General features: G+C 46.0%; 1 protein-coding gene across 1 annotated transcript; it reads left to right on the plus strand.

Annotated features, from left to right (window-relative positions):
- Window positions 1–422: 422 nt before the first annotated feature.
- On the plus strand, window positions 423–1,775 carry LOC126900700 (uncharacterized). Its single transcript, XM_050676609.1, has one exon. The coding sequence runs from the start codon at window positions 423–425 to the stop codon at window positions 1,773–1,775; it is 1,353 nt and encodes a 450-aa protein (XP_050532566.1).
- Window positions 1,776–19,660: the final 17,885 nt, after the last annotated feature.

Consider the following 19,660-nt stretch of genomic DNA (forward strand, 5'->3'; position numbering starts at 1 on the left):
CCCCCCCCCCCGCTTCATTTTTTTGGATCTTCTCTAACTCCGTGGCAAGTGGCGATAGGAGGTAACTTCTTTTGCAAAAAATTTTGTTTCAAGTAACGCTAAGCGGTACGTCACCACTTAGGGGGTCTAAAATCCCTTGCAAGGGATTTCGGTTCCCTGTGGACTGATTGGTCCCAAATTTGGATCACAGGTGTAGGGACACCAATAAAGCGGGTGTACCAAATTTCGTCAATTTTGAAAAAAATTTTTGGCGGGAAATCGGTTTTTGTTTGCGCATGCGCACAACAAAGTTGATTCTGCTTTCGTAATCCGGTACTGCGCATGCGCAGCGCAGTGCAGTGTGATAAAGTGCGCGAGTGTTGTGGTTTTTTTTTTTTTTTCTTCTCGCGCAGGCGCACGGCGGCTGAGTAAAAATTGATAAAATGTCCACAACATCGGAAATATCGATGGAAGAAATGGAGGGGTGTAGTGGAAGCCTTACGGAGGCTGTGAGTCCATCAACAGGAGCAGTAACCAAGATGAGAAAGGTGTCGGTTGATAAAGGACCGGAAAAGCTAAAAGATAGCATGGCATCGGTGAAGAATATAATGGGATGGTTCATGACAACGACGATGCATGATCTTATAGGTAAAACCTTCACTGTGGAGAGGAAAAAAGCGTTTTCGCAGAAGATCATGGAATTGGAAAGGGCGATTACTGTAATGATGAATCAATGTGGTGTGGCTAATGCAAAGTTGGAAGAAAGTAGGTACAGTAACGAAAAGCTAATAGACAGATTATGCGAAATTAGAAAGGAGAAGGAAATGATGGAAGTAAGAGTAATGGAACTAGAAAAAGGGAACACCAGAACAAGGGAAGAAGAGGACGGGGATAGCTCTAGAATGCCTCCGCCAAACATGGTGCCATCATATTCTCAAGCGGTAAGGAATAGGAACAGGGAGGAAGGATTAAAGGAAAAGAACGATAGAGTAACTGAGAGAGCAAGATCAAGGTCCTCAAAAAGGAATAAAATAAGAAAGGAGTGTAAAGAACAAACACCACAGGTGCCGTTTGAACTTAATATTGGAGACGGGGAGGCACACAACACAAAGGAAGAACTGTGGATGGAAGTTACCAAAAAGGTAACGGTTCCGAAGATGACGTTGCTCAAGAAAAATGACAAGCTAATAATTACTGCGAAGGATGAGGAGACTCTAAAGGCACTAAAAGATATTGCCACAGAGGACAAAAGGATTAAGGAAAGAAGTGCAAGGTGGCCCAAACTCATGGTAAAGGGAGTAGACAAAGAGATACCAGGAGATCAAATATCTCGGGCAATTGCTTTCTCAAATAGGGAAATTGGGGTAGAACTGGTAGAGGCGGAGAGAAATATAAAGCCATTGTTTAGAAAGGGCCCAAGACATATGGATACGGTGAATTGGGTGATAGAAGTGGCACCAGGACTAAGTGAAAGAATAATGAAGATGGGATATGTTTACATTAAATGGAATAGATGCAAGGTGCAAGAATTCTATGATGTGTCACAATGCTTCAAGTGTTTGGGGTTCGGACACATCATGACTAAATGCAGGCAGGAGGGATTTAGATGTAAACATTGTGCGGGAACACATGACTCATGGAACTGTATGACCAAGGAGAATGTCAAGTGCTACAATTGTGGTCAACAGCACATTGCAACATCCGACATTTGTATCACAAAAGAAAGGAAAATAAGAGACCAACTTAGGAGGACAGATTATGGTGATAGACATGGCGAATCTACCCAACTGTCATGATGTCAACACTGAACACCAATAATATGAGGTTATCAGTCTCGGATATGATGACAAGAGATGGGGGAGGGCAAATAAAAGTTTTACAGATAAACTTAGGAAGAGGTGCGGTGGCGAATGAGGATGTGATGGAATACTGCCAAAAAAATGGGGTAGATATTGCAATGGTACAGGAGCCATACACAAGAAACGGAGTAATGAAATCAATAGAAGTAGGTAGGTACAGGGTAGTAAAACCGGCAATAAAGGACAGACAAGAGGAGCACAACTCAGGAATAGGAGCAGCAATAATTGTATTCAACGAGGACTTGATAGTAATGGCAAGGAATGAGTTGATGACGGATAACATGGCGGTAGCGACTATAAGCAACTTGGGACCTGAGCCAATAAATATGATATCAGCGTATTTTAAATTTAGTATACCTACGGAAATACATCTCAAGAAAATGGATGATATAATGGATAGACTGGAAGGCCCTATCATAATTGGAGCGGATGCAAATGCAAAATCTACAAGATGGTATAATGAAAGGGGAGATAGCAAAGGAAAAATAATGGAGGAGTGGATAGACTCAAGAGGGATGGTGGTAAAAAATGAGAGTGACCAACCATATACGTTCAAGGGAACTATGGGCAAAAGCAATATAGACATAACAGTAATCAGCAGGGAAATAACGAGTAGAATCGAAAATTGGAGCGTACAAACAGGTGAAATATGTAGTGATCACAGAATAATAAGATATGAAGTAGCAATGGAAGAAAAGATATTAAAAATGAAACAACCGGAAAGATTTAACACGGAGAAAGCGGATTGGAACAAGTTTGAGGCATTAATAATGGAGGAGACGGCATTGAAGGAAGATGAATTCCAAAGGGCGACAACAGAAGAGAAAGCGAAGATATTGCAAGACATGATGGTAGAAGCAGCAAGGAGAACAATACCAAAGAAGAGAAGAACAGATAAACCAAAACCGCCCTGGTGGGACAGGGAATTAGCAGAAAAGAAGAAAAAAGTGAGAATAGTGCAAAGAAGGAGGGAAAATGGAAGGGAAGATGAAGCAGAAGAGAACAATAGAAGGTATAAAAAGGAAAGGAATGAATACACGACACTGATAAGAAGGAAGAAAATGGATTCATGGAGAAAATTTGCGGAGTCGATAAATACTGAAGACTGGGGAAAATGTTATAGATGGGTAAGAAATGGAACAAGAAAGGGAGTAACGATCACGACAAAAAGGAAAGAAGATGGCACATATACTAAAAATACGAAGGAAACGATAGAGTACATGCTAGGTAACATGATACCGACAGAGGAGCCAGGACCGCCGGTGGAATTAGATGAGGAGGAAGCAATATTAACAGAGCAAGAGATAAATATGGAAGAACTAAAGGCAGCGGTCTGGAGAATAGGCAGCAAGAAGGCGCCTGGAGAGGATGGCATAACGGCAGGAATAGTAAGGAAGGCATGGACGGGGATCAAAGAATGGATGGGGGAAATAACGAGAGAAGTAATAAGCACAGGGATATTCCCGGAGATATGGAAAAGGGCAAGGATAGTACCGCTATTAAAAGCAAAAGATGCAGACGAAACAATGACGAAATCATTTAGGCCGGTGAGCCTGCTTCCGGTGCTGTCGAAGGTGGTGGAAAGAATGATGGTGGACAAAATGAGAAGAGAGATAGAGCCGAAGCTAAATGTAAATCAGCATGGATTTACGTGTGGTAAATCTACAATAACGGCAATGAAAAGCATAAAGAGCTGGGTAAAACAATCGAGAGGTAAATACGTTATGGGGATTTTTCTGGACATAACGACGGCATTTGATAATGTCAAATGGAATCCAATGTTGAAAAGAATAAAAGAATTGGGAGGAAGCTGGAATACGTTGAAGCTGGCGGAATCCTATCTAAAAGGAAGAAGGGCAAAGATGATGGAAGGGGGAGTTGAAGCAAGTGTAATACTGAAGAAAGGGTGTCCGCAGGGGTCATGTTATGGTCCTTTCTTATGGAAGGTGGTGGTTGATGAAGTCCTGGAAACGGAGGGGGCGGAAGATCAACATAGAATTGCATATGCGGACGACATAGCTATATTGGTATCAGCAAGCAATAAAAAAGATCTAATAGCGAAAATAGCAAGGAATACGGAAGATGTACCAGTATGGGCAAATAAGTACGGACTAAAGTTCTCGGAGACAAAATGTGTGGGGATGCTGCTCAAGGGAAAACTCTGGCAAGGATATGGGATAAAAATGGGAGAACAAAAGATTAAGGTGGTACGGGAGGTGAAGTACTTGGGGGTGAGAATGGGGGAAAGATTGAACTTTCAACCACATATAAATGGGATGAAGAATACGGCGGAGGAATTCTACAGTAGACTGAGGGCGATATGTGGCACAAATTGGGGAAAAATGAGTAGAACAGACACTTTGTTATATAAAGCGGTGTTCATACCTAAAGTAAGTTATGGAGCGGAAATATGGATCAGAAAAATTACCAGAAAACAAAGAGAGGTGTTGTGCTCAATACAAAGAAGGACGCTTATGGCAGCCACAAGGGCTTATAGGACTACATCTACGGTGGCGTTGCAGCTTATGGCGGGGTACATGCCACTGGACCTAATGATCCAGCATACGGTGGAGACAAGAGCGGATGGAGTTGATGGGAAGGAAAGCTGGGAAAGCAAACTGGATGAATGGCAGCGAAGAGTGGACCTGGCCGAAGAGGGTGAATGGACCAAGAAGTTTTTTCCGGATGTCAGAAGAAGGATGGGGATACCATTAGAAATGAACTTCTATGTAGCACAGTACATAGGGGGGCATGGCGATTTTAAATGGAAACTAAAAAGACTAGGATTAACTGACTGTGATGAATGTGACTGTGGAGAGGGGCAGGACAGCGTGGAGCACGCCCTGATCCATTGTAAACTAAATAGGCAGCATCGGGAAAGACTGGAACTAAGTTGCTTAAGAAAAGGGATACTATGGCCATGTAACCTCTCGGAATTGGTGGAACATAGAACGTTATACGAGGAGTTGGGAAGATATGCAAAGAATACGCTGGAAGAAAAGAAGAAGAGGAGGGAAATAAGAACAATGCAAACATAAAAAGGATAAAACAAGGGAGGTATGACGAGGGCTGATAACACAGCCCAAAAGCCCTCCAGCAAGGGGCTTAGAATTCTACTGGGGTAATAATTATGCCGGTCGTAAAAGGCGACCATAATAGTCGACGGCTGAGGTCGCTAAAACAGGGGTGGTAACCTTATAACCCTCGGGACGAGCGTCCTGATGGGGCTCACCTGGGCCCGGTTACATCAACCAAGACGGGTAGACGACCGCAAAGCTTCGGCCGACGAGCAACTGTCGAACAGGCCACCAGCCTGGGTGACCGAAAGGAACCAAAAAGGTGCTACGGGCGGGGGAGGGCCCCGGGTCGCGGCACTCGTCCAAGAACGGGTAAGTCGCGCCCTGCTCCCCCGGCACTTGCGTGCGGACCGACGCCGTCGCTCCGTGCGCAGTGTTGGCTTGGCTTCGTAGTGGCGGTTGCAGGAGCAACTATGTGGTTATGGCCAAGCTCGGCTAGGAACCTGTCGTTGGGTGACAGGTCAGCCTACTCAACCAGTGCAAACTGGTAGGGTGGTGCGAGAAGCTCCCTGACTTCCTGTTCTGCTCTACCGGTGGGAGTTAATTACCGGAGGTGTAGACGCCTACCAGATGCGTTTAGTGGCCGAGATAGGGCCACGCCCTTACCGGGGTGTCTGAGAATGATGCGGGGTTCAAAGACGACAGGTACGCAATGGCGAGGAGTACACGTCAATGCGGTGCTGGTGTTCCTTAGAAGACCCAGAACGGGTCCGGACCGAGAAATCGTTCCGGCTCTTCTGTCCTGCCCCGATCTGTGAATAGCGCCACAGCGCTAAAACGGGTCGGGGTTGTAGGTTAGCCGCAAGGTGACACCATGCAAAGGACACTCATGTCCCTATCTACTACTATCGCGCGGACTACGACTGCGGTAACACGTGTGTTACGCAGCTCAGGTGTTTTTTGGCGATTTTTGATGCAGTTTTCGAGTTACATTTTAGTTGTAGACATATCTTCATCGGTTTTAGTGCGCGGAGCCACTGGTGCCGATTTTGAGTCGGTGGCGCTAAAGTATAAGCCCGAAGGCTAAAGTTCTAGTTTTTCTTTCAAGTTTTGTACTATTGAACACGTGGTTTTTAACGTTACCGTGTGCTACAGCGAACAGCAAGTCTGGTACCGCACTTGGAGTCGGCCATTTTTGCGGTGATATTATTTGTGTATTATTTCATAACTTCCCCACCCCCCGCAATATTGGAGAGCGCNGACGCCAATAAAGCGGGTGTACAAAATTTTATCAACTTTGATAAGATATTTTGGCGGGAAATCAGCTCTCGTTTGCGCATGCGCATAACGGAGTTGATTTTGTTCTCTTAACTTGATACTGCGCATGCGCAGTGTAGTGCAGTGTAAAGTGCGCGAGTGCGTGTGTGTTTTTTTTTTTTTTCGCGCATGCGTACTAGTGAACTAAACTCTAAGACAACATGAGCGAGCCGAGCTCGCCGGGAGGAAGTCGGAACGTTATAGCGGCGGCTGTTAGTCCGGGGACGGGCCATGTGACTAAGAAAAGGTTAGCCACACCGGATATGTTCATGGAAGTGGTGGAATTGTCGAAGGAAATAAGTATGGTGGCATCATGGTTCACTGAAACGGTGGCGCAGATAGGTATTGCGAAGTCAATAAATTCGGACCAGAAAAGAGCCATGGTAGCTAAAGCTAATGAGCTCACTAATGCCGTTACGGCTATTATGAATGGTAGATCAGAACTACTAGGTAGAATCTCCGAAAATAGACTGCAGTATGATGCGTTACTGGAGAAATACATAGAGTTGAAGGCGGACAGATTGATGGCTATAGCAGGGAAAGGAATCTTAGAGGAAGAAATTGTCAAGAAGAATACAAGAATCGCGGAATTGGAGAAGAAGGTGGGAGACGTAACAACAGTGAGCAAACCGGGTAATACGACCTTTGCGAATGTTGCAGCCGGGGTTAGGAACGAAAATCCAATGATAAGAGGGAGGAGCAGCAGCAGAAGCAAATCGAGAAGGAGGACGAAACAAGCTAGGGAGGCGTGTAGGGCCATAAGCCCAGAGAAGACGTTCCATGTGAATGTTACCGGTAAAGAAGACAAGTTAATCCAGAAGGAACTCTGGACAGAAGTGACCAAAAGAATGAGGACTCCGAAGATAATACTCAAGAAAAGGGAAGATGAAATGATTCTAATACCAAAGAGTAAAGATACGGAGGTGATGCTCAGAGAAATTGCTAGGAGTAGAGCTGACATGGAGGAGGGAACGACAAGGAAACCGAAGGTCATTGTTTTGGGTGTAGACCACGATATCAATCCGAACCAACTCATAAAGGAAATTGACGAACAGAACCCGGATGTGCAATTGGGTACGAATGCTACACCGGTAGCTAGAAGAACTACTAAGAGGAACGGCAGGGAATGTGCACACTGGATACTAGAGGTGGCACCGGAGGCTTACAGGAGGATAGTGAACAAACACGTATGGCTAGGGTTTAACAAATGTCTATGTCGGGACTATGAAGATGTGACGAGATGTTTTAACTGCCAAAAGCATGGCCATAAGGCAGCGAAATGTACAGGAGGCGTAACTTGTAGGAAGTGCTCAGGGATGTCAAAGAATGCACGGAGGAGGTAGTGAAATGTGCTAATTGTGGCAATAACCACGAAGCAAATGATCGGGAATCCCCTGTGAGGGAAAGATGGGCAAGGGCCACGCTTAGAAGAACAGACTATGGAAGACAACTAGGCGAAGCCATGATAGTTAATGAGTGAATTCCGTATGAGTAATATACCTTTCTCGGATAAGGTAAGAAATGCGGGAGCAACGGCGGAGCAAGATATGTATGGTGATGGGAGCTCAATGTCCATAAGATGTCCAATGGGAAGAGAAACAAATGGGAAGAACATAAAAATAGTACAAGTAAATTTAGGAAGAGGTGCGGTGGCGAATGAGGATGTGGTGGAATACTGTCAAAGAAATGGGATAGATATTGCATTGATACAGGAACCATACGCAAGAAACGGAGTAATTAAATCAATAGAAGTAGGAGGGTACAGGATAATAAAGCCGGCAATAAAAGACAGACAGGAGGATCATAACTCAGGAATAGGAGCAGCAATAGTCGTACTCAATGAGGATTTAATAGTGATGGCAAGGAATGAGCTGATGACGGATAACATGGCGGTAGTGACCATAAGTAATTTGGGACCTGAGCCAATAAATATGATATCGGCATATTTTAAATTCAATACAACTACGGAGTTACATCTAAAGGAAATGGACGAGATACTGAATAGATTGGAAGGACCTGTCATAATCGGGGCAGATGTCAATGCAAGATCGACAAGATGGTATAATGAAAGGGGAGATAACAAAGGCAGAATAATGGAAGAATGGATAGATTCAAAGGGGATGGTAGTGAAGAATGAGAGTAATCAACCGCATACGTTCAAGGGAACCATGGGGAAAAGTAACATAGATATAACAATAAGTAGCAGGGAAATATCGGATAGAATCGAAAAATGGAATGTACAAGTAGGGGAAATATGTAGCGACCATAGACTCATAGGATATGAATTAACAATGAAGGAAAAAATAGCGAAAGAAAAACAGCCTGAAAGATTGGAACTGAGCTGTCTAAGAAAAGGGATACTATGGCCGTGCAATCTCTCGGAACTGGTGGAAAACAGAGCGTTATATGAAGAGCTAGGAAGATTTGCAAAAAACACGCTGGAGGAAAAGAAGAATAGAAGGGAAATTGGAACAACGCAAATATGATGAAGGACAACGCAAGGGAGATATAACAGGGGCTGATAAAACAGCCCAAGAGCCCTCCAGCAAGGGGCTTAGAATTCTACTGGGGCAATAATTATGTCGGTCGTAAGAGGCGATCATAATAGTCGACGGCTGTTGTCGCTAAAGCAGGGGTGGCTACCTTATAGCCCTCAGTTACATCAACCAAGGCGGGTAGACAACCGCAAGGCTTAGGCCGACGAGGAAATGTCGATCAGGCCACCAGCCTGGGTTACTGAAAGGGACCAAAAAGGTGCTACGGGCGGGGGAGAGCCCCGAGTCGCGGCACCCGTCGCAGAACGGGTAAGTCGTGGCTCGCTCCCCCGGCACTTGCGGGCGGACCGACGCAGTCGCTCCGTGCGCAGTGTTGGCTTGGCTTCGTAGTTGCGGTTGCAGGAGCCACTATGTGGTAACGGCCAAGCTCGGCCAGGAACCTGTTGTTGGGTGATAGGTCAGCCTTCCCGACTAGTGAGAACTAGCCGTGTTGGTGAGATGCTCCCTGACTTCTTGTTCTGCTCTACCGGCGGGAGTTAATTACCGGAGGTGTAGACGCCTACCATATGCGTCTAGTGGCCGTGATAGGGTCACGCCCCTACCGGGGTGTCTGCGAACGATGCGGGGTTCAAAGACGACAGGTACGCAACGACGCGGAGTTTCCCGTCTACGCGGTGCTGGTGTTCCATAGAAGACCCAGAACGTGACCGGACTGAGTAATCAGTTCGGCTCTTCTGTCCTGCCCCGATCTGTGAATAGCGCCACAGCGCTAAAACGGATCGGGGTTGTAGGTTAGCCGCAAGGTGACACCATGCATAGGACACTCATGTCCCTATCTACTCTGGCTCACCCGGGCCTGAGTGCACCGACTCTAAGGCGGGTAGGTGATTGTTGAGACGAAAGTTGAAGATGCATGAACCGAAAACCCCACGGAGGTTTATCCGTACCACGGGCGGGACGGACGCCCCAGGTACCGGCTTAGTCGGTATCTGCCGTCCCGACACTCGTCGTCGAACCGGGGAACCGCTTCGGCGATAGTGGGGCTTATCTCCGTGGTGGCGGTCGCGGGAGCGACTATGTGGTTATGGCCAGGCTGGCCTCAGTGAAAGCTGCTGGGTGATAGGTCACTTCGGTGACGTCCTCCCTGGCGCCTACCGACCTTACCAATGAGGGCAACCATTGGAGGTGGTGCATACCATAATGCAAAGTGGCTGAGATAGGGCTGCGGCCCTACCCGGGTACCAGAAGTTCGGTGTGGACGGATGGTGAAAGGTACAGATGATCTTGATCATCTGGCGCTGGTGTTCCGTCTGAAGACACTTTGACCGGAGACCGACCTAGGTCGCTCTTCGTTCAATGCTCCTCCGTAACCGGTAAATAGCGCCATAGCGCTAACACGGGTTACGGTTGTAGGCGAGACTCGAAAGAGACGGACCGCAAACGGGAATCAACCTTGTCCCTATCTACTGCGCGGACTACGACTGCGGTAACACGTGTGTNAGTCTTGCTCAAACCGTCAACGAGTAAACATCGCTCCCGCGTTTTTATTCGTTTTCTCGTGTAATACTTTATCGTTTTTTGTGATTTTTGTGTCTGCTGGTGCATTACCTCCAGAGGAACAGCTGTACGTGTTTGCAGATCTGTGACTTATCCCGTTTGTCTCAAATCGGAGAAAGAGTGCCACGTGAGTACTTTTTTTTGTATAAATTTTTGTTTTCTAAATATTTCAGGATCGGCTCTTCGTATTGACTTGTGGCTCATACCTTCGGATTGGGCTCGGTCAGACGTATCCGACAGTAGCGGATTTGACGCCAAAAAGGCCCTGACAGGCCCGGGAATCGTCGAAAACCAAGGTATTTTCGATTTATTTTTTATTTTATTGTTTATTTTTGTTGATTTTCGCTCCATAGCAACACCTTAGCAACCCCTAGCAACGCTAATCCCGTAGCAACGTGGGTTTGTTATTTCTGTTATTTTGTTTATTTTTATAAATTTTGATTTTGTAAATTGCTGAGCAACCACCAATCAAGCCNAATTTTGATTTTGCACATTGCTGAGCAACCACCAATCAAGCCAGAAAGTGGACAACCACCATCCACTATCTAGCTAATTTATTGATTTCATTGGTTATTATTGTTGATTTATTTTGCTTCATAGCAACACCTTAGCAACGCTGATCCCATAGCAACGCCGGTTGTTATTTCTGTTTATTTTGTTTATTTTATATATTTTGATTTTGTAAATTGCTGAGCGACTACAAATTAAGCCAGAAAGTGAATTCAGCGACTATCCACTATCTAGCGGATTTATTAACATACAAACATGGGAGAAAGGGACTCCAGCAGCAACGCGGGTGCTAGCAAGAGAAGAAGGGCGGAAAGCCTGAGCTCCTGCAGCACGACGGACATAGTCGAGATAGATGAAGGCCTGGACTTTAATAGAATGGTTAATAGAATTCTTAATGCCACCAATAGTATATCACGAATTATTGGTGAAGAACAACTGAGAAAGGACCGTACGGTAGGAGTGAAGAGAGACCTCCTTGAGAACATTAATTGGCTTAATGAATATGTACCCCGCATTGCATTAGGTCTGCAGAAAGCAGAGATGCAATGTAAGATATATGAAGCAGAGATAGGGAAACTTAAAATGGTAGCCAAGACTGTACCCTCTAAGATGGGATCTATGAAATTAGACCAGTACCAACCGAGTACATCTGAGGGAGTAACATCACAAAATGAAAGAACCAGTTATGCGAAGATTGTCAAAACAAATCAGGAGCATAAGAGTAGGAAAGCCCGGAGTATCATACGGAGGAAGACTAAATTAGACGAGTCAAGAACAAGGGATCCGGTACCGGCCTTCTTTGTGAATGCGCAGACGCCGGAGGAGATCCAGGTGGCCCGACAACAAATTTGGCGGGAAGTTAAAAAGAAAACAAAAGCGCCAAAGATGGAGANCCGACAACAAATTTGGCGGGAAGTTAAAAAGAAAACAAAAGCGCCAAAGATGGAGACTATAAAAGCAAGGAGTGGTAAAATAATTCTTAAAACGGAAGACAAACAAACAGTAGATGTCTTAAAAGAAATGGCGAGAAAGGGGATGCTAAAGGAGGGCACTCCGAAGTATCCTCGTGTGATTATTAAAAATATCGAGAGTGATATTACACCAGAACAAATTCCAGTGATGATTGTAGAACAGAATCCAGAATTAGAAATCTGCACTCCAGCACAGGAGAATATGAAACCCTTATTTAAAAAGGGATTAAGAGATGCAACTAGTAGTGCATGGATTGTTGAGGTTACACCTGAGACTTACTCGAAAATAAAAGAGAAGAAAATTTATATAGGGATGAGTGTTTGTCAGGTTAAGCCCTATGAGGAAGTTACTCAGTGCTTTAAATGCCTTGGCTTTGGTCACCCGGCGAAATATTGTACATCAACGGACGATGTTTGTGCGCACTGTTCTGCAAAAGGGCATAAAACGTCGGATTGTCCAAAAAAGACGGAGCAGCCGAAATGTGCGAACTGTAAGGGCAAACATGATGCCAGAGATAGGAAATGTTCGTTCAGAACTAATGCGGTGGCAAATATGCTTAGCCGTACTAAATATTAATGACTGAGCAAAATATTTTAAAAATAGCACAAATAAATATGGGACGCGCTGAACAGGCAAATGAAGACCTACTAATGTATTGTCAAGAGAATGACATAGATATTGCCTTAGTACAAGAACCGTACACAAGATACGAGAGAATGGTAGGTCTGGAAGTCTATCCAATCCGTATTATCATGGGACCACATTATGTGATACCGGGTGGTAATACTAAACGTGTAGGAGCAGCGATTATCATATTTAACCCTAATCTAGTGGTGATGGCAAGGTCAGATCTTATGACAACCAATACCGCGGTGGCAAGCGTGTCTTTTAATAATTGTACACTGACAATTATATCAGCATATTTCAAATATAGAACTCCCACAGAGAACCATCTCCAGGAAATGGACAGAGTTTTGGAACAACAATCTGGTCCATTGATAATAGGTGCTGACGTGAATGCGAGATCATGTAGATGGTTCAACAGACGAACGAATGATAGGGGTAGGTTGGTTGAGGCATGGATAGACGAGAAAGGTTTGGACATCTTTAACAGAAGGAGTGAAGCTTTCACTTTCTCTGGTGCAAGAGGGGATACGAACATAGATATCACTCTAACGAATAGCGATGCTCGTGATACGATTATGAGGGACAGCTGGAGAGTCATTCTTGGTGAAATCCATAGTGACCATAGGCTGATTACGTTCGAGGTATCCATTGATGGAGTCTTGACACCAGTAATACCGAATAAGAGATTCGTTGAGCATAGAGCGAACTGGGATCAGTTTCTGGCGAATTTACACCAGGAAGTAGGACTAAAAGATGAAGAGTTCTCAGTGGCATCTATTGATGATAAAGCTGCTCTTATACAGAACACGATATTGAAGGCAGCAAACGGTGCGATTCCCAGGAGACGTCTCAAAAGGAAAGTTGCTCCACCATGGTGGAATGATGAGTTACGGAGATGTAAAATTGAATTGAGACGAGAACATAGGGCCTGGGAGCTGGCTAAAGGCACAGACCTCGAAAGGTCAAGAAGGATGAGCTACAATAGGACCAGAAATGAATACGTATCATCCATAAGGAGGAATAAACGTATTACATGGAGAGAATTTGCTTCTTCCATAAAGACAGAAATGTGGGGTAAATGTTTCAAATGGATAAAGAAGGGTACTGGGGAACAAAATGCGTTGACTGCAAAGATCAAGGATAATGGTGATTACACAAGGGATGTTCAGGAAACGGTACAATATACCCTAAGAAAGCTCATCCCGACTGATAACACTGTTGGTACTTCTATGGAAGAGGTACAGAATAGTGAAATAGTGAACTATGAGGTCTCTGATAGTATGGTAATGAAATCAATCTGGAGAAAGAATCAGAGGAAAGCTCCAGGTGAAGATGGGATTACTGCTAGAATGCTCAGAAGAGCATGGCCAGCAATCAAACACTGGTTAATATTATTAGCTAACAATGTGCTTAGTATTGGAAAATTCCCAGCTGTCTGGAGAACAGCTAGGGTGGTTTTGATAAAGAAACATAAGGATCTAGATGCCTCGATAGTGAAATCATTCAGACCGGTCAGTCTACTTCCTGTAACAGGGAAGGTAATTGAACACTTAGCGGTAATAAAACTGAATAGTGAGATAGAACCGAACCTCCATCAAGACCAACATGGCTTCACTACAGGCAAGTCTACGGAAACAGCCACTGAGCAACTGATTACCTGGGTAAATCAGAGAACTGACAGATATGTTATTGGTGCATTTCTGGATATACCTGGAGCATTTGATAACGTAGCATGGCAACCACTATTTCAAGAAATGGAAGTCCTGGGTGCTTCCAGGAAATCCATGGAACTTGCAAGCAGTTATTTGTGCAATAGAACAGCGACTTTAATAGAAGGAGGAGTTTCATCCACAGTAACTCTAAGTAAAGGATGTCCTCAAGGATCGAATTATGGGCCGTATATGTGGAAGATAGCGGCGAACCCTATATTAATAAGAGATCAACCTGATTATATAAAGATAGTTCTCTATGCTGATGATGTTGCTGTGATAGCTGCGGCAAATTCCAGAGACCAACTCTGTGAGAGATTAGAAGAGGCTCTAAGACCACTTCCTCTATGGGCTATGAGATTTGGATTAACTTTTTCACCTTCTAAATGTCAGGCTATGATGCTTAAGGGATCTCTCGTACCGGATTTCACTATTGGTATGGGAAATTCAAGAATAGAGATAGTAAGACGGGTTAAATATCTAGGATTACATATGGCTGAAGGATTGAAGTTTAATCACCATGTTTTTCAATTGGTGAATACGGCCGAAGAATTATACAGCAGACTTAAGGCGGCGTCAGGTGTAGATTGGGGAAGTGACCAGAAAAACGCGGAGACAATCTATAAAGTGATATTCCTACCCAAAATATTCTATGGGGTCAAATTCTGGGCTAACCACATTAGAGAACACAGAACCAAAAGCAAATTAGAGTCTACACAAAGAAGGGCACTACTAGCCATAACAAAAGCCTATAGAACGACGTCTACCATGTCTCTACAGCTGCTAGCAGGACAGCTACCTCTAGATTTGCATGTAAGGCTGGAACATAAAAGAAGAACTGATCCTGATGATTATATTAGATTCAGGGAAGAAATACTTAATGAGTGGCAACACCGTGTCGATACGTCGGACAAAGGCAGGTGGACTGCGAGAATAATTCCTGATGTGAGAATAAGAATGAGAACACCATTGACACTGGATTATTATATAACACAATATATAGGTGGTCATGGTGATTTCAATAAGAACCTGCACAGGCTTAGATTAGCAAGTGATCCAATGTGCGATTGTGGAACTGCTGAGGACACTCCTGAACACGCATTGACCAATTGTGTGCTAACAGCAACACACAGGGCGAGGCTAGAATTGGAATTTCATAGAGCAGGGCTTCTATGGCCATCAGAGCTTTCGAATTTGATAAAAACGAGGAAGATTTTTGAAGCCTTCAGAAAGTTCTCAAAAACAACGCTTGAGGAGAAAAAAGTGAGAAGAACTACTCCAAGATAAGTTTGAATATATAGTGCTGTGAAATCCTGAATTGATGTGCAGTGCAGTGAATTTCATTGATGTGTCGTGCCGTGCAGTGTAGTGAAATGTAGTCATTGCTCTAGTCAATGACTACAGCGCCCTCCAGCAAGGGGCTTAGAATTCTACTGGGGCAATAATTATGCCGATCGTAAAAGGCGATCATTATAGTCGACGGCTGTGGTCGCTAAAACAGGGGTGGAACCCTTAAAACCCCCAGGCGAGCGTCTGGAGGGGCCTACCTGGGCCCGGGCTCATCACCCAAGTCAGGTAGACGATGGTTACCATTGTCGAACAGGCCACCAACCTGGACTACCGAAAGGAGTCACATTGGTACTACGGGCGGGGGAGGGCCCCTGGACACGGTTTGCGTCGTGATTCAGCTCCTCCGGCATCGCGTACGGCTTGGCTTTGGCTGAGTTCTGTATGCGGTGTGGGCTTGGCTTCGTAGTGGCTGTTGTGTGAGCAACTAAGGTTGCCTGCAACTTTGTGGTTATGGTCAAATGCTGGACCAGGGACGTGTCGTTGGATGACGAGTTCCCCACTTGTTCGGTGAGAGCCGAATTTGTGGGTGAGCACTCTCTGACTTCATGTACTGCTCTACCGGTGGGAGTTAATCACCGGAGGTGTAGGTGCCTACCAAAAGCATTTAGTGGTTGGGATAGGACCACGCCCTTACCAGGGTGCCTGAGAATGATGCGTGATTCAAAGGCAAAGGTACGTACTTGTTGCATGATTGTTAACGAGTGCGGTGCTGGTGTTCCATAGAAGACCCAGAACGTGTCCGGATCGGGAAACCGCTCCGGCTCTTCTGTCCTGCTTCGATCTGTGAATAGCGCCCCAGCGCTAAAACGGGTTGAAGTNATAGCGCCCCAGCGCTAAAACGGGTCGAATTCCTTCTATTAGTCTGTGTTTCGCTGCGGTACTGTACGGACGTCTCTTGTGCGCTGCTCACGGTAATTGTGCGATTAAGAATCGAGTTTTTGTTTGTTTTTTGCGCTGAATATACCAAAAGAAAGGGCTTTTAAAGCACTCTCTATTGGTAATAATTCTGAGCGAATTCGATTAAAAACCGATTCGACACAGGCAAAGTTAGTGTTCTTACACGAAAAACCACCCGGTTTTGTGCGGTAAGTGCGTTTTCTTAGTTTTTAACTTGGCTTTTCTCCGGAACGGTTAGTTTGTTTACAAAAGTCTTTTTACCATTAGAATAGTCTTTTTCAAGATAATCTATTGGTACAACTTTTTGTAAACTTCGACTGGAGGGGAATATCTTCGGGTGTCTTAAAGTTTTCGGTTATCCAGACAACGTATCGCCACGTTCTGTGCATCATTTTATTCGTCTTTTCAAGACGCATATTTTGGTACTATTTTCGTGGAGATCGGACAAGAATTCAGTAAGTAAATTAAGTTTTACTTACAAATTTCGGAGGGGACGCCGTCTACGGCGGCGTAAACAACGCCATCAGGAGTGACGTCATCACTCAGGAATTCAACGGCTAACGGTTTTCGACCCGAACTACCTACAGGGCAAGCGGACACGATAACGGTTTTCGACCCGGATACCTGGTGAGTTATTTCGATCATGGAATTTATTACAGGTACTGACCCTAACGTACCGTCGGAGCGCATTCAAGTATGCGGGGAGAACAGTCTGCCTGAAAAGGAGACTACGACACCTGCAAAACGAAAACGTTCCGAAGGTGACGTTATTGTTGAGTGCAGGGGAGAAGAGGGTCGCCTGCAGCAATGCAGGGACATAGGAGTGAGTCTCTTCACTCTAGTCGAGGGAGAGAAAGAGAAAAAGAAAGTCTCGGTGGCTTTCTGCATGGCTATGAAGGGAGTGCGAGGAAGATATGAAGCGCTCTTTGACGAGGTATTCCGCGAGAATACCATCTTGGAAGGGAGACTGATGGAGGCGAGGGCACAAATCGATGCCTTAGTCTCCAACGCCAGAGGGGAGGCAGTGGTCGCACTGGACCCCTCTACAGCTACCCACGCGCGGACCTCGGCAACCCCCCCTCAAGGGGAGGACTCCCCAATGGAACTGGGCTTCACGGAAGTGAAGAAAAAGAAAAAGAGGAGAAACAGAAAAAAGAAGGGCAACACCAAGGAAGGGGAAAAAACCGGCAACACGGCTGCAACGACAGCCGCACCACCCAAGAAGGGGAAAAAACCCAAGGAAAAACCCGCGGGCGGACCCAAGGGGAAAAAGGAGGGGAAGACAAAGGACAACAAGGCAACAAAACGTGTTGAAAAAGCGAGGGCCGAGGCTCCGGCCGCCGCCTTCGTTATTTCAACACAAGGGGCGTGTGCAGGGGAGGCAAAGACCAAACTCTGGTCTGACCTCCTCAAAACCACCGGGGCCCCACAGATCACGAGCACCAAAGTGCTCCCCCGAGGAGACCTCCTGGTGAAACCCGTCGACGAGGCCACTTTCAATGCCCTTAAGGGAATGGAAGGCGCAGGGGTAGCGGGGGTAAGGCAAGAGAAGGCCAGATGGCCAAAGGTTCTGGTATATGATGTCGACAGGGAGATGGTCAAGGAGAGTATCCCGGATGCGATCGCAGATCAAAATCCGACTCTCGGTTTAGAAAAGAACTCGGCAAAAGAACAGATACACCCCGTCTTCATGAGGGGCCCCAAATCCGGTGACCGGGTATGGTGGGTCTGTTCTGTCAGCCCGTTGATCTTTCAGAAGATCAAGGGCAAAAGAATCTTTGTCGGAATGAGCATGTGTAGAGTGGTGGAGTACGAGGACGTTGTAAGGTGTAATGCCTGCCAGCGCTACGGGCATATGGCGGCCGGGTGCAAACTCGGCAAAACTATATGCAAGCGGTGCGGGAAGGAGGGACACAAGGCAACGGACTGTAAGTCGGCTGCGCCTAGCTGCGCAAATTGTGGAATGGCGCATGCGGCAGACCACAATAAGTGCGCGGCTAGGTTGAGGGCGGTGGTTTCCATCGCAAGGAGGACGGACTACGGTGCGTCCTCAAAATGAACTCGGTGTCCTTTTCGGTCGTGCAGCTAAACATGAACGGTCAGGGGATCGTCGGTGAACAGCTGCACTAGTTCTGCAACACTACCGGCGCGGAGGTTCTGCTCCTCCAGGAGGCGCCAGTCTCTAACGGTAGGGTAAAAGGGTTTGAGTTCACAGGGGCAAGGCAGGTGCTTTGCTGCGGTGACGGTAGGGACGCGGCTGCTATCATCGTTCTAAGTCAGGACGTTGAGGTAGTCGCAGTGAGAAACTTGATGGACAGACATTTCGCCGTGGCCAGTCTCAGGAAAAGGGATGGCCAGGCGATAGTATTTGTATCCGCTTACTTCAAGTACAGTGTCAGGATACAACATTTCATAGAGAGATTAGAATTTATTTTGGATAAGTTAGATAATAACAACGTCGTCATAGGAGCCGACGTGAACGCGCATTCCGCGCAATGGTTCAGTCGGCCGGGCAGCCACACTGGTTCAGCCAGAGGGGCCCGCATGGAACTGCTCATAGCGGAGAAGGACATGTTAGTACATAACAGGCCTGGGCATCTCGACACGTACGAGAGACCGGGCATGGGATCATCTAATGTGGACGTCACTCTAACGAGGGGCAGCGCCATGGTCGGTGCCGTATCTGGATGGGAAGTGGTCGATGACGTAACAGACAGCGACCACAGGACCATCAGATACGACGTTCGTTGTGATAGGGGGTTATCCGAACCCACAGTCAGCAACACCAGGTNTCCGAACTCACAGTCAGCAACACCAGGTTTAATTTGAAGAAAATTGACTGGGATAAATTTAGATGGGCTCTGTCCCAACAAATGTCGGATTTGTCGGATACCATGGAAGGTGACCTAGAGGAGGCGGCGGGGGCACTAACGAACGCACTTGTGCGAGCGCTAGCGTCAACGACGACTCGGTCTCGCAGGTCAAAAAATTCGAAACCTCCATGGTGGAATAGGGAACTTAACGAGTCCAAGTCTAAACTAAATGACTTTAGGAGGAATAGGGATTATAAAGGTTGTGATAGGGAGGAGTACAGAAGGCTCAGAAATGGGCATCTGCGCAGACTCCGGTCGGCAAAAATGGACTCGTGGCGCGGTTTTACAACGTCGGCGAACACTAACGTTTGGGGCCCACTGTACAAGTGGGCCAAAAACGGCTCTTCTCGGAGTAGGTTGCCGTGCTCTATTCTTCGCGAGGACGGGACTTTCACGGTCACGGCCCGGGAGACGGCAACAAATCTTTTGAAGGGGCTCATCCCACGGGATGAAACCCCCCCTACTTTCGTTTTCGAAACGGTCGGGCGAGAGAGACCT

The sequence above is a fragment of the Daktulosphaira vitifoliae genome, unplaced genomic scaffold (genome assembly GCF_025091365.1).
Source record: "Daktulosphaira vitifoliae isolate Bord-2020 unplaced genomic scaffold, ASM2509136v1 Scaffold_3, whole genome shotgun sequence".
NCBI lineage: Eukaryota > Metazoa > Arthropoda > Insecta > Hemiptera > Phylloxeridae > Daktulosphaira > Daktulosphaira vitifoliae.